The 12,887-nt window shown below is 37.4% G+C and overlaps 1 protein-coding gene across 1 annotated transcript; it reads right to left on the bottom strand.

Annotated features, from left to right (window-relative positions):
• Positions 1-384: 384 nt before the first annotated feature.
• LOC140157498 (uncharacterized) lies at positions 385-9,487 on the bottom strand. Its single transcript, XM_072180703.1, has 7 exons — positions 9,424-9,487; positions 7,158-7,282; positions 5,299-5,363; positions 3,833-3,870; positions 2,288-2,367; positions 1,647-1,709; positions 385-715 (listed from the first exon to the last, which is right to left on the bottom strand). The coding sequence occupies exons 1-7, from the start codon at positions 9,482-9,484 to the stop codon at positions 611-613; spliced, it is 537 nt and encodes a 178-aa protein (XP_072036804.1). The 5' UTR covers positions 9,485-9,487; the 3' UTR covers positions 385-610.
• Between the last annotated feature and the right edge of the window lie 3,400 nt (positions 9,488-12,887).

The raw sequence follows: 12,887 nt of genomic DNA, 5'->3' as shown, positions 1-12,887 counted from the left end.
TTTTGTATGAAAACAAACTACAACAATATTTTTAAATGTTTTCAAAAAATGTTATTGTAAACTATTTTTGCAAACATTTTTGCCAAATATTTTGTCAATACTTATTACATTATGTTAAAATATTTGAACCCAGCAAACACAGAAATGTTCTTAAAATGTTTTTTTCGAAACATTTTACTAACATTTAAATGTTGGGTTATATAAAGGTCATGAAAATGTTTTTAAAACGTTATTGCAAATATTTTGGGCAAACATTTTTCGCAAAATATTTTTTCAACCCCAAAATAACTTTCTGTTTAGAATGTTTTGTATAAAGTTTTCAAGAATGTTTTTGGGATGTTATTAAAACGTTTTTATAACCCGACATTTAAACGTTTTCTGTGAAACATTTTTGTTTCCTGAGCAGTAGATTATCAAAAAATGTTTTTTAAGGTTATGAAACCATTTTATACTCTACATATACCCTTTATATAACCCAACATTTAAACGTTTTCTGACAACCTTTTATAACCTTTTGCGAATGATGTCGAAAACGTTTTGTGTTTGCTGGGTCATTGATAAATACTCTACAACATTTATGTATAAACAGGTTATCTCATAAAGATGACTGTCACCATAACGGATGTTTCTTAAACATCCCTTGCCATTTGTGAGACTCCGCATCCTGCATGCGTTTGTTCAGAAACGTCATCTTCTCATTCAGTTCCTCCATTTCCTGTAAATATCATCAGAAAAACTATGATAAGAATTTGTACAGAACCAGGGTTGCTGATTTTTTAATTTAAGGGCTATGGTAACAACATTTGCACAGTATTTTGTGGGACATTAGAGCACATCAGACATGTTGAATTGCATTCTGAATACGAAGAATGTCTGATATCCACACTCCACTCTTGATCTAATGCAACAATCTCATGTAACAATGTACACTCAACATATTGCCCTGTACTATAAGCAGGCTGCACTCATCACCTATGTGTGCAGTTAATAGATTGAATAGGATACCTCTCTTATCAAACACACTAATCTTACAGGTACGAGTGAAATATACATGGACTCAGCATAATGTGATATTTCAATAGAATGACGATCCAGTTCTTTATCCCTCTTCTTTGATAATCTATGGTACAATGCAGAGGAACAGCATAACGTCTAGTGCAGGGCAACAAATTCAACTAGAATTACGGGATTCGTAATTAAGGTGGCCCCACCCGAAACGTTTATAAATATATACAAATTTGCACAATAACATGACACAAAACTATACAGCACATGAAGCCATCATATGCTATCACCATTTTTGAAGTAGAAAAAATAGTGTAAACCCATTGCTATGGTAACTAATCCTGGTACATCACTAATTCTGACTTTGACCACATAAGGCTGTGGAAAAATAATCTGGATGCCAAAAACAAAGGCACCACATCTGTCACAACTTTGAGAATTTCAAATGGGGTTACCTGAATGGTAGACTCCATTTGAAATCTACACCCCCTGTGTGGGAGATTAAGGTCATGCTTTCCACCGGTACTGCTTCCTTTTCCACTTTTATCATATTTGTATCAAACCTCACTGTAAAAAAGTGAGCTATTGTAAACAACATTAACTTAGAATTTTGTGAGTAATTTCAGTAACATATTACAAACCTTTCTAATTTTTTCTTCTCTTTTTGTTCTGAGTTCTGGTTCTAGCTTCTCCAGGTTCTCTAACTGTGGAGTAAAAAATAACAAACAGTAGAAATCTGTTAAGGTAACCACATGATTGCTGACTTTTAAAAGTATCCACAGTTTCCTAAAATGATGAGAACCTAGCTGTGTGACACTTGTCCATTGAAGTTTCATTTACCATCAACAAGAATACTTCCCTCTTTACAGTCTGCTTTAGTCTTTACTAACCCCACACTACTGGCCTCTAAGGGCTATTTTGATTGGTTACAAAGAAGGCTATATCATATATTGAGCCAATCAGAGATAAGGTAAGAATAGTTAGTAGGGCTGAGGGATTAGCTTGCAGAGATATAAAAGCTGTATTTTGATTGGTTACTCAGATGGTTATGTGTAATTAACCAATACCTACCCTCCTTACAATCTGCTTCAGACCCCATGGACACTACCGACCTCTAAGGACTATTTTGATTGGTTACAAAGAAGGCTATATCATGTATTGAACCAATCAGAGATAAGATAAGAATCGTTAATAGGACTGAGGGATTAGCTTAAAGAGATATAAAAGCTCTATTCTGATTGGTCACTCAGATGATTACATCATTTAATTAACCAATACCTACCCTCCTTACAATCTGCTGTAGTCTTTTCTTAAGCATTTCATTGTAACCATTTAATTTTACTGTCCGTGCCATTGGTTTATCTGAAAAAAGAAAACAAACAGAATTCATGCACAAATATTGTTTTCATTAAATATCCTAACAATTCGACGAAGTGAATCAATGATTTGATAAATTTCTAGGATATGAATATTTCTAATGAAACATCCAAATGAAAAACAAGCAAGTAAGTGTATTACATTTTAACATAAAGCTTTCTTATCTCTTACATTTCTCTCTCATCAATTGGGCTATTCCATTTAAAATCCGCACTCCCCTGTGGAAGATTTAGCTAAAGTCTTATACAGAGGGAGTATAAGTTTCAAATAGAATAGACAATTGGGTAACTTCCATTAGAAATACTCACTCCAGTTGTGGAAGATTTAGGAAAAACCATAATAATACAGGGTAGTATGGGTTTCAAAATGATTAACCCTGACCAATTACATTTGAAAAACTTACTCCCCCTGTGGAAGGTATTTCCAAAATCTTCAACAGGGGTAGTGTGGATATCAACTAAAATAGCGCATTCCTGGCATATGGTATTACAACAATAAATGATTTCATAATAGCCTACCAGTTAGTGCAGGCCTTTAGGGCAAGCACTTGCTTCACTACCCATTGCTCCCCAGCCCCAGAGTTGATTTACAGTGAGCGATTCATCACTGTACCTGTGTGATCGCTCTATCACTGTGAATTCTACAAACTGGATTCTGTAGTCCAACACATGATTTCAGATCTAGCACTTGTTTAAACAGTTTTAGGCCTTGTACTTTGTACCACAGAACACCCTTCCCATTTATAGAAACATTTTTTTTTGCAGGGGGGTATGTCTCTATTCAAAAATTGTCATATATAATATGGTATTAACAATTACTAGCCATGGATAGGGGTTGAACCAGTGGCGGTATCAATCAAGTTTGGGGTGCTCCCCTCATGCCCCCTCTGGTGTCACCACTGGATGACTACTCACCTGTTGATGTAAAGTCCTGCAAGTGTATATATGTTAACAGACTTTCTTATCTGTTTAATTTCTATTGTAATTAATTCCTGGCACACATGTACAATATTACCGTACTGACACGAGTATAGTCCCACCCCGTTTTTCAAAATTGGAGGGTGGGACTATACCCAATTTCAAAAAAAAAACTTTTTTTTTTTTTTTTTGAATTTGAATTTGAATGCATTTTGAAATCATTAATAGAGTATCTATGACATGAATACAAATTATCAATTTTCATATTAAAAATACAAAACATCTTGAAATTTTTTTTTTTTTTATTTTTTTTTTTATTTATTTTATCTTTTATTTTTATTTTTTGGACTTTTGATACTCCAAATTTGAAAAAAATAAATAACTTAAAATATTTTTTTTTTTTAAATTTCTGAAATTTTTCGAAATTTGGGGTGGGACTTTACTCGAAGGTGGGACTATACTCGCGTCAGTACGGTAAATAACTAATACATGTAAATCAAATTTTAAATGCATAAACTGAATAAACAACTTACAGTTTTGATACTGTTGGACAACTTCTAGGGTGTATGGCCTGCAAAGAATAAAAAATAGTTTAAAAAATAAATTACAGCTTCAGAGAAAAGATGAGCAGGGCATGAGCACAAGTTTAACCGACCACTATCAAGTATAAAGGTCCGTTCATACTACCACCGCATTTGTGATGCGTTGCTTTGCGATGCGTTGCCGCACTGCATCGTACTGCAAACTACTGCATTGTGATATCGCAATAAAGTTAAATACATTTTAACTTGGAAATGCGATGAGTTGTGTTGAGTTGCGGCATAAGTAATCGATATATCGGCATCGCAAAGCAACGCATCGCAAATGCGGTGGTAGTATCTTTAAGGTCTATAAACGGATCTTTAAGGTCTATAAACATCTATCTCTCGCTTATTTTGCCTGAAATTTTACACATCACTTTTTAATATGTGACATGATCAAGGGAAATGAGTCGGATTTCACTAATATTGATTTTGTGATCTTGGCAAAAAAAGTTTTAAAATTCTTGTTTTATATTGTTTTTAGCGATTGATAAATTGACGTAACTTCGCAACGGCAAGTCGTTCATGGGGTTTTCAGTTTCTGAAATGTCCTCTTTACAAACATATGTAAAACTCATTTTAGACCAGGGTCGACATGCGACTCATTCCCCTTGATCATTTCACTTAAATAACACTTTCATACCTTCAATTTTTTACTAGTTTTAAGATGACACCATTGTATATTTTGGAGAAAACTGTTGCTAAAGTTGACCAAAAATTATAGAAATCTACAAGGAAATATACATAACCGGTACCAATAATCTCGATATAACATTTATAGTTTCTGATTAATTTCCTAGTTTGATGATAAGTTTTGTATGATCAAGGTCTCTTTAAAATGTATGTACAACCCCTTCTCAACTGAGGCTAGCTTTCCCTTTTAAACTAAACACAATGTACTAAAAATGGGCCAAATGTATGTACACATAGCATAGGATACTGCTTTTGGCAATTGATTTTGCTTACATGTAAATGCACACAGATTTCGGAGATAAGCATTATGTTTGTTTTGGCCATAATCATTAAAATACTTTAACTTGATTCAATTTATTAAAGGGGCATTTCGTGATCCACAGCCTCATCCCCCCACTTTTCCCAAAAAAAGTTGAGATTTTTACACCACTGGATACCTCTGGCTACATAATGTTTATGTACCAAATATTTCTTGCAGATTAATTCATTTAGCAAAAATATCGCTAAATTTGAATTTAGTTCTGGTGCACCAGAACGAAATTACAACACATTGTCTATAGAGCAGTGTAATACACATAATCATGCATAACTCGCAAACGCAAAATCGGAATCAACTGAAATTTTGGAAATAAGCTTTTTTCGTGGAAAAAAAAAAAAATGTCATAAAAAGAGGATGCTAGGATCACGAAATCCTCCTTTAATTATTTTACTCATTATATACTTACATGAATTTTGAGTTTGGTGTGATGTAGCTATTGATTGGAATTAGTGAACCACGAGTATTCCTTAACTGAAAAACAAAATCAACACAAATGTCAATAAGATGAAAATCTTGCTCTTGGGTATTTTTTCAACCGTAAAATTTTACTTAAATGTGATATTTAAGTGAAAATTTTCACTTCAGAACCACTGAACCAATACTAAGCTTGTGTGTACTCATTTTAATGTATTCTTCATGCTGATTCCAAATATGGATGGTAATGAAAATGTACAATTCTGAAAATTGAATATTTATTTTAAAGAAATTTGGAACTTGACTTCTACCGCAGACACCCGTGTGAACACTGTAAAATAGGATCAGGCTAAAATAAGGATTCTGAAGGGCACCCATTTCAAGGCAATTTTTAAAGGGCACATCTATTTTACAAGGCAATTACCGTATTGGTCCGAGTATAGTCCCACCCGTTTTTTATGTGAACATTTTTCACAATTGGGGGTGGGATTATACTCAATTTAAAAAAACAATTTTTTTTTTTTTTTTTTAGTTTTTTTTCGGTTTTAGAGTGTCCCTGGACCTAGACCTAGATGCTAGGATCATTCATGGTTGACCTAAAAAAAAAAAATTAAAAAAATTTCAAGATATTTTGTATTTTTAATATGAAAATTGATAATTTGTATTCATGTCATACTCTATTCATGATTTCAAAATGCATTGAATTTGAATGCATTTTGAAATCATTAATAGAGTATGACATGAAAACAAAGTATCAATTTTCATATTAAAAATACAAAATATCTTGACATTTTTTTTTTTTTTTTTTTTTTAGGTCAACCATGAATGATCCTAACATCTAGGTCTAGGGACACTCAAAACCGAAAAAAAACAACAACTTAAAACAACTTTTTTTTTTTTTACAATTTCTGAAATTTTTCAAAAATGGGGGTGGGATTATACTCGAGCGTGGGACTATACTCGGACGAATACGGTACATGTTAAAGAATAGCAGCAATTAATAGGGCCTCAATGTGCCTTCGGCTTAGGCAAAAAAAAAAAAATTGTTGTGTTGCCTCAATCGCCCGACCCTAAATCCTGGAAAATCAGGGTGCACTAATTTTTTTTTTTTTTTTTTTTTTTTTTTTTGAATGATGATTTTTACAGATTTGTTCAAAAATCGAAGTTTTCACTTTAAATTAATATTTTATTGAGAGACTACATGTAGTCTTTAATTGATGTCTAACAGGTATCCAGAAGTCAAAATTGACAAATGTCTCCTAATTGAAGAAGTATTATTTAATATTTGAGGGGATTTAAAAAAATTTAAGATTTAAAACAAAAAAATTTAAAAAAAAAATCCGACCGTCCTACCCAACTTTCCCATTTTCCCACTCGAGGGCAACACAACAATATTTTTTTTTTTGCCTTATTTTGCAGCCTGAATAGGATAGTTTTGATTTCATGTCGTTGGGCAGGAAAAACCTTCTACAGTATTTGGCCCTTGAACATGTTTAAAACAAAACTACCAAGAGGTATACAAAGTTTAGCTTTATCCATATTCAGGGGCCAATGACACATAATTATCGAGGTTTTTTTCTGCCCAATGATGAGATATTAACTCTTTTCACGCGGGCACGTCGACTGCAAATGACATGTTTCAAATTTTTTTAAAAATTCAAAAATTTCATAAATGTAAATTTTCATGACCATATTTGGAATCAGCATGAAAAATGCATTAAAATGAGTACAAACAAGCCTAGTATTGGTTTAGTAGTTCTTAAGACAGCTCTTGATATTTTGAGAAAATATTTCAAAACTTGAACTTTTTCCGTTGAAGCACATGGCTAGCATGCAGAGCATTAAACTTACTTTTAGTACCAGGTTATTATCTGTTATTTCCAGGGTGTCTCTGAAGAGTTGTTGGATCTCATCTCCCTGCTTCCCTTCCGGTAGGAGCAATGGAATGGTAGACTGCTTTTCTGTTGAGGGAATCCCTATGAAATAAAAAAAAAAGCAACAGATAAGATCAACAACTTTTCTGTATCTGCAATAAAACTTAAGTTAATGGCTACATTTACAGTTTAGCTGCTTCCTCCAAAACAATGTCTAAAATTTTATTGAAGTGCAATTCTAGCAACATTTCTTAATCGATTGTCCGTCGTGATCGGCTGTGTTTACTTCTGAACTGCCAACATGGTGATGATCATGGTGTCATGCTTCAGCAAATCCGACTATTAGATTCTGAATTCAAAGCTAGTCTTGAATGTTCGAATGTGAAGCTATCAGTGAGGAAATTCGTGGCTCGACTTCTCGAGCAAAAAATGATATCATGGGTCAAACAGGTTGATGGGAGCTAGGGGAGAGTGTGGTGCAATGGTTAGGGTACTTGCCTTTAGTGCATGAGGTCCCGGGTTCGATTCCCAGCGGTGGTGATTTGCTGGGATATTGACTTGGGGAAAAAAAGTCTGAAATTAACTGGCAACTTAAATTCAGACTTCCGCTCTCCCCATGGTTCATTTAGAATTGGGTAAATGAATCATGAAAGTACTCCGTCCTTCGGAGGGGGCATTAAGCCGTCGGTCCCGTGTGCAGAGAGCCATACCTGTACATGTATGTATCTCGCAGCCAGTTTCGAAAAGAGTAGGGTGTTAACCCCTGACTGTTCCCAACCTGTTCCGGTGTTCGGACCCCAATGGAAATAAGCTTCAATAGAGGCTTTCTTGGGTTATCCAGGGTTGTTGAAACCTGAACAAATCAAATCAAATCATGGCCATCATTTATCATTGACCGATTGTAGATGTTCGCTTTTCGTACATATCTCTTTCCTTGTTGGAAAGGTATAACGTTGAGGAGATAGGAACATGTACCGAACATGCGGCACCTACTCTGCCATGTTTGGCTGAGTAACGGTACTCGAACACGGTCTTTTGTGCCTATGTAAATTAGTCATTGTGTATTGTAAAGCTGTGTTTATACCCATGGGTTGCTCATCATCAGACTGAATCATTGTCGTTAACTGCACAAGTTATGTGTGCAATTCTAGAGAACGTTGACTGACAGAGGGTGTCAATAATAGCCTACGTGTCGCTTTTGAAAAACAGCGAATCGTGCGCATGCTCAGCAGGCAAATATGACGGCGATTTAGTACACTGACCATGACCATGCGTGCGATTCAGGTTTCTGCAAAAGCGACTGAGTATAAATGCATCTGGACCGGCGATTGTGTGTTCTCAAGTGGGGTTTATCATGTTAATTAGTGACCGACACACATTTGTATTGGTTCGATCAAGCATTGAAATGATTTAATTTTTTGTACTGGATCGTTCAAGTATGTCCAACAAATTTTTCAATGTAAGTCATGTAAGTGCCTATGGCCCTAGTGGAAGTAAAAACGGATACTATGGCCATGATGGCCAGAGTTCTAGACTAGGGCTATAAAGGGTGGTGCAATAATTATGTGTACCCCGGGTGGTGAATTCTCAAAATGGTCTGCCAAAATCGCTTGCCCCCCCTTTGGCCATGCCAAAAATCTTTGCCCCCCCCTTTCAACGTGCCAAAAACCTTTGCCCCCCTTTTGGTGTGCCAAAAATCTTTGCCCCCCTTACACATGCAAGATTTTTGGGAACCCTAATTTAAAAGCTTAAATTGTCTGATCATATAATGCGAGCGCAGCGAGCAGGAAATTTTGCATATTTGAACATGTTCCTAACGTTTTCCTACGCCTTTTAGGGCGTAATATAAAATGGTACCCAAAATAGGGGCCTATCTGTGGCAAAAATTGCTTGCCCCCCCTTTCAACCTACCAAAAATCGCTTGACCCCCCCTTTTGACCTGCCAAAAAATGCTTGCCCCCCTTATAATTCACCACCCCGGGGTACACATAATTATTGCACCACCCTTAACCGATTGCTAGTCCGAATAATCAGACCCAGAACAAATTATTAATTTCTGACAGTATCAACCGATTGCCATGATGATGATGATCAGTGATGATTGCAAAACACAAAATTAAACAATCGAACGTGTTTTTTTTCACACAGAAGGATTAAGGTCAAATTTTACAAGGGCACAAAGCTTCTGGCTTTAATAAAGTATAAATTACATGAAACTCCACGACAGATAAATCATGTCTTACCACCAGAATCCAGGCGATTTACCACAATCCAAATCTTACTGTCTCTTCCATCTATCGCCATTTTGACCTTCAGACCTTGTTTATGTTTTATACCTGTTTCTTATGCAGAAGGCTGACATTCCTAAAATGCGATTTCAGTCAAACTGCACTCATATGAAAAACAAAAGAAAAATGTATACAGAGCCTAATAAAATAACGTCAAACATAAGAATAAAAAATATTTCTAGATGCTTATCTTCAATTCTCACAATTTTCAATACAATTAAGAAATATATTTACAAAGCCTAATAAAACAGAGTAAAAAATAAGATTTTTTTTAGATGCTTATGCTTATTTTCAATTCTCATAATTTTCCTCATAAGTCCATCACAACATCCTAGGACTTCTTCTGATGAAGATGTGTGTCACACATCGAAAATTCAAGGTTAGTTGGATTTCTGTGCTGAATGTCAGTTTAAACTTTTAGAAATCATAATAGGCCTACAATAAAAAACAAAAGGAAATAGATTTTTATGCTTTTTAAATTTTTCTCATGTTTGACTTTGCTTTATTAGGGTTTGCAAATTCATTGCTTTTGTTTTATTATTAAGGGGGTACTACACCCCTGCCCAATTTTGTGCCTTTTTTTTTTTTCAATAAGGGTTTATTGCAAATGTTTTTGTTTCACCCTCATGATAAATCATAAAAATAATTATTGATTTAAAAAAATTGATTCTCTTCTATCAACAATGGCTTGTTATTTATGGCCGGATAACGCGTGTTACCGTAACGCGTGTTACCAACTTTTTCGCAGCTTACCAAAAAAAGTATAACTTGAATTATTGTTATTATTCATGTATTATAAACCTTGGCATAGTACTTGATTACATGTAGAAATCAATATGTTTTAGATTGGTTAGTTTTAGGGCAAAGTTGAGATAAAGTTTTATAATTTTTTGGCAGTTCCACCGAGTGAAACGCGTGTTACCGATTTTCGCAGTGCTCTTTCATTTGCATGAGTTGATCTTTCATCTTCTTGTGAACATGGAGACCTAACCTTGACTTTTGGGTGTTCAAATACAAAAGATGAACGCCAAATTCAAATTAACTTCATTTCACAGCCAGAGTGTGCATGGAGGATAAAGGAGCATGCGAAAAAACGTACAACGCCGTGCTACCGTGGATTCGCCCACATAACTATATACTATTGCGAGCCCAGCGAGCAGGAAAATTTGCCGCAGCATAGCGTTTCCGTACTACCCAGGGAGCAAACCCCCATATTTTGATGCAAACTGACTTGGTAAGATATAAAAACGTGTCCTATATAGATGGATTCTATGGACTATAGGCTACATCCCTAGGGTGGACACGTTTTGAAATCAACTGCACAGGGGGTGTTATGGGGGGGTCAAAGTTTGCCCCCCGAAACCCCTATTTGCAGCGTAATACTTAATGTAATACACTAAATGTGACAAAATCACCTTTTATTTACACAAAGATGATTAAATTAATGCTTAAAATTATGCCATACATTTGATTGGACTGTGCCACCATGTTGGGGGGGTGTGGGGGTGTGTGTGTGGTGGGGGCTGGATAATGGGGGGTATCAGATGAAGTAGAGCTGCGCATATGGCACGTGTGGTATCATATTTCGTTAAATTTTGCAGTCACTTAACTACTCTGATGTGCTGTTTCACATTCTTATATTGGATACATGTATATATAACAAGTAGCTAGACCCTCTTAATCTTCACGATTTAGGTTCCTGTAGACCCACTCCTACTTATAGAATTGCCCACCTTTTTCTATCCTGAATACCCTCTGCCTAGTAACAGAGACCCGACTTACCAAAACTAGTCCTTGACCCAGCTATAGCCATAGAGCCTAATGTAGCAATGCAGCATCATATCTGCGTCTCTCAGTATTGCTCACCTCTCTCTCTCTCTCTGACCACAAGCAAGAGCATGGACCCTGAGTTTGATCCCTTACTCAGTCCTCAGTACAGTACCCCTAACGCCCCCCTGGGACTCCCCAAACTCCATACTCCTAATCATATCCCCGGGACCCCTAACAGAAAGACCTGTAACTGCATTCCTGGAACCTCTAACTCCGTCCCCGAGACCCATGACCGTCCCTGGGGTCATCTTCAGTACCTGTAAACCCATATCCGATTCCCCTTACCCAATGCCCACGGTACCCCTTACCCTGTTCCTGGTACCCAATCCTGGGACCCCTAACTCCATCCCCATCCCTTACCCTATTCCCTGGGACCTCTAACACTAACTATTCAAACTTTAACTCCATTTCAGGAATCCCTAATTCCGTCCCCGATACCCATGACCCGTTCCTGGGACCCTAACCCCATCTTCATTACCTGCAACCCCACACCCGGTTCCTCTTATCCAATGCCGGTACCCCTTACACCATTCCTAGTACCCCTGTACCCCTTACACTATATATCTGGCACCTAGCTGTAACACCAACTGTGGGACCTTTAACTCCATTCCTGAAACCCCTAACTATTCCTGAGACCCATGACATGTCACTGGGACCCTAAGCCCATCTTTGGTAGCTGGGTAACCGTCCCTGGTATCATTACCCCATCTTCAGTACATGTAAACACATATCCGGTTCCCCTTTTCCAATGCTCGATACCCCTTACCCCATTCCTGGTACCCATTACACCAACCCTGGGACCCCTAACTCCATCCCCTGTACCCTAGGCCCTTACCTTATATATTCCTGGGACCTATAACACCAACTATGGGACCTTTACCTCCATTCCTGGAACCCCCAACTACGTCCCCGAGACCCATGGCACGTCCCTGGGACCCTAAGCCCATCTTTGGTACCTGTAACCCCATATCCGGTTTCCCTTACCGAATGCCCGGTACCCCCTTACCCCGACCATGGGAGCAATAACTCCATTCTCAGTACCCCTTACCCTATCCACGGGACCTTTAACACAATTGTGACCTCTAACCTTATTCCTGGAACTAACTGCTGTGTCCCCTAACCTTGTCCCTGGTACCCCACATCCCATGGCCGGTCATCCCTGAAACCCCTAACCCCTTTAACCCATAACCTGTTGTACCCTTTGCCCTGTCCAGTGTCCCCTATAGCCCCTCTCCGGTACCCCTAAACATGCCTTTCGTACTCCCAACTCCATCCCCAGTACACATAACTCTGTCCCGGTACCCATTACCCAAACCCTGAGACCTCTTACTCCATCCTTAGTACCCCTAACCTTATCCCTGGGTCCCCTAACACCGACTATGGGACTCTCCCCATTCCTGGAACCCCTAACTCCGTCCACTGAACCCCTAACCTTGGTACCCCAAACCCCATTGCTGGTACCCATAATCCCACCCTGGATCTCTAAACCCCTTCACCTGGACCCATAAACTGTTGATCCCGTGACCCTCGTTACCCGCTACCCTGTCCTTGTTACACCTAACCCCTTTCCTGGTACTCCTAAAACATCC

This window comes from Amphiura filiformis, chromosome 7 (assembly GCF_039555335.1).
Source record: "Amphiura filiformis chromosome 7, Afil_fr2py, whole genome shotgun sequence".
In the NCBI taxonomy this organism is placed as follows: domain Eukaryota; kingdom Metazoa; phylum Echinodermata; class Ophiuroidea; order Amphilepidida; family Amphiuridae; genus Amphiura; species Amphiura filiformis.
The sequence above is the reverse complement of the archived record's forward strand: the minus strand, read 5'-3'. Positions and strand labels throughout refer to the sequence as shown.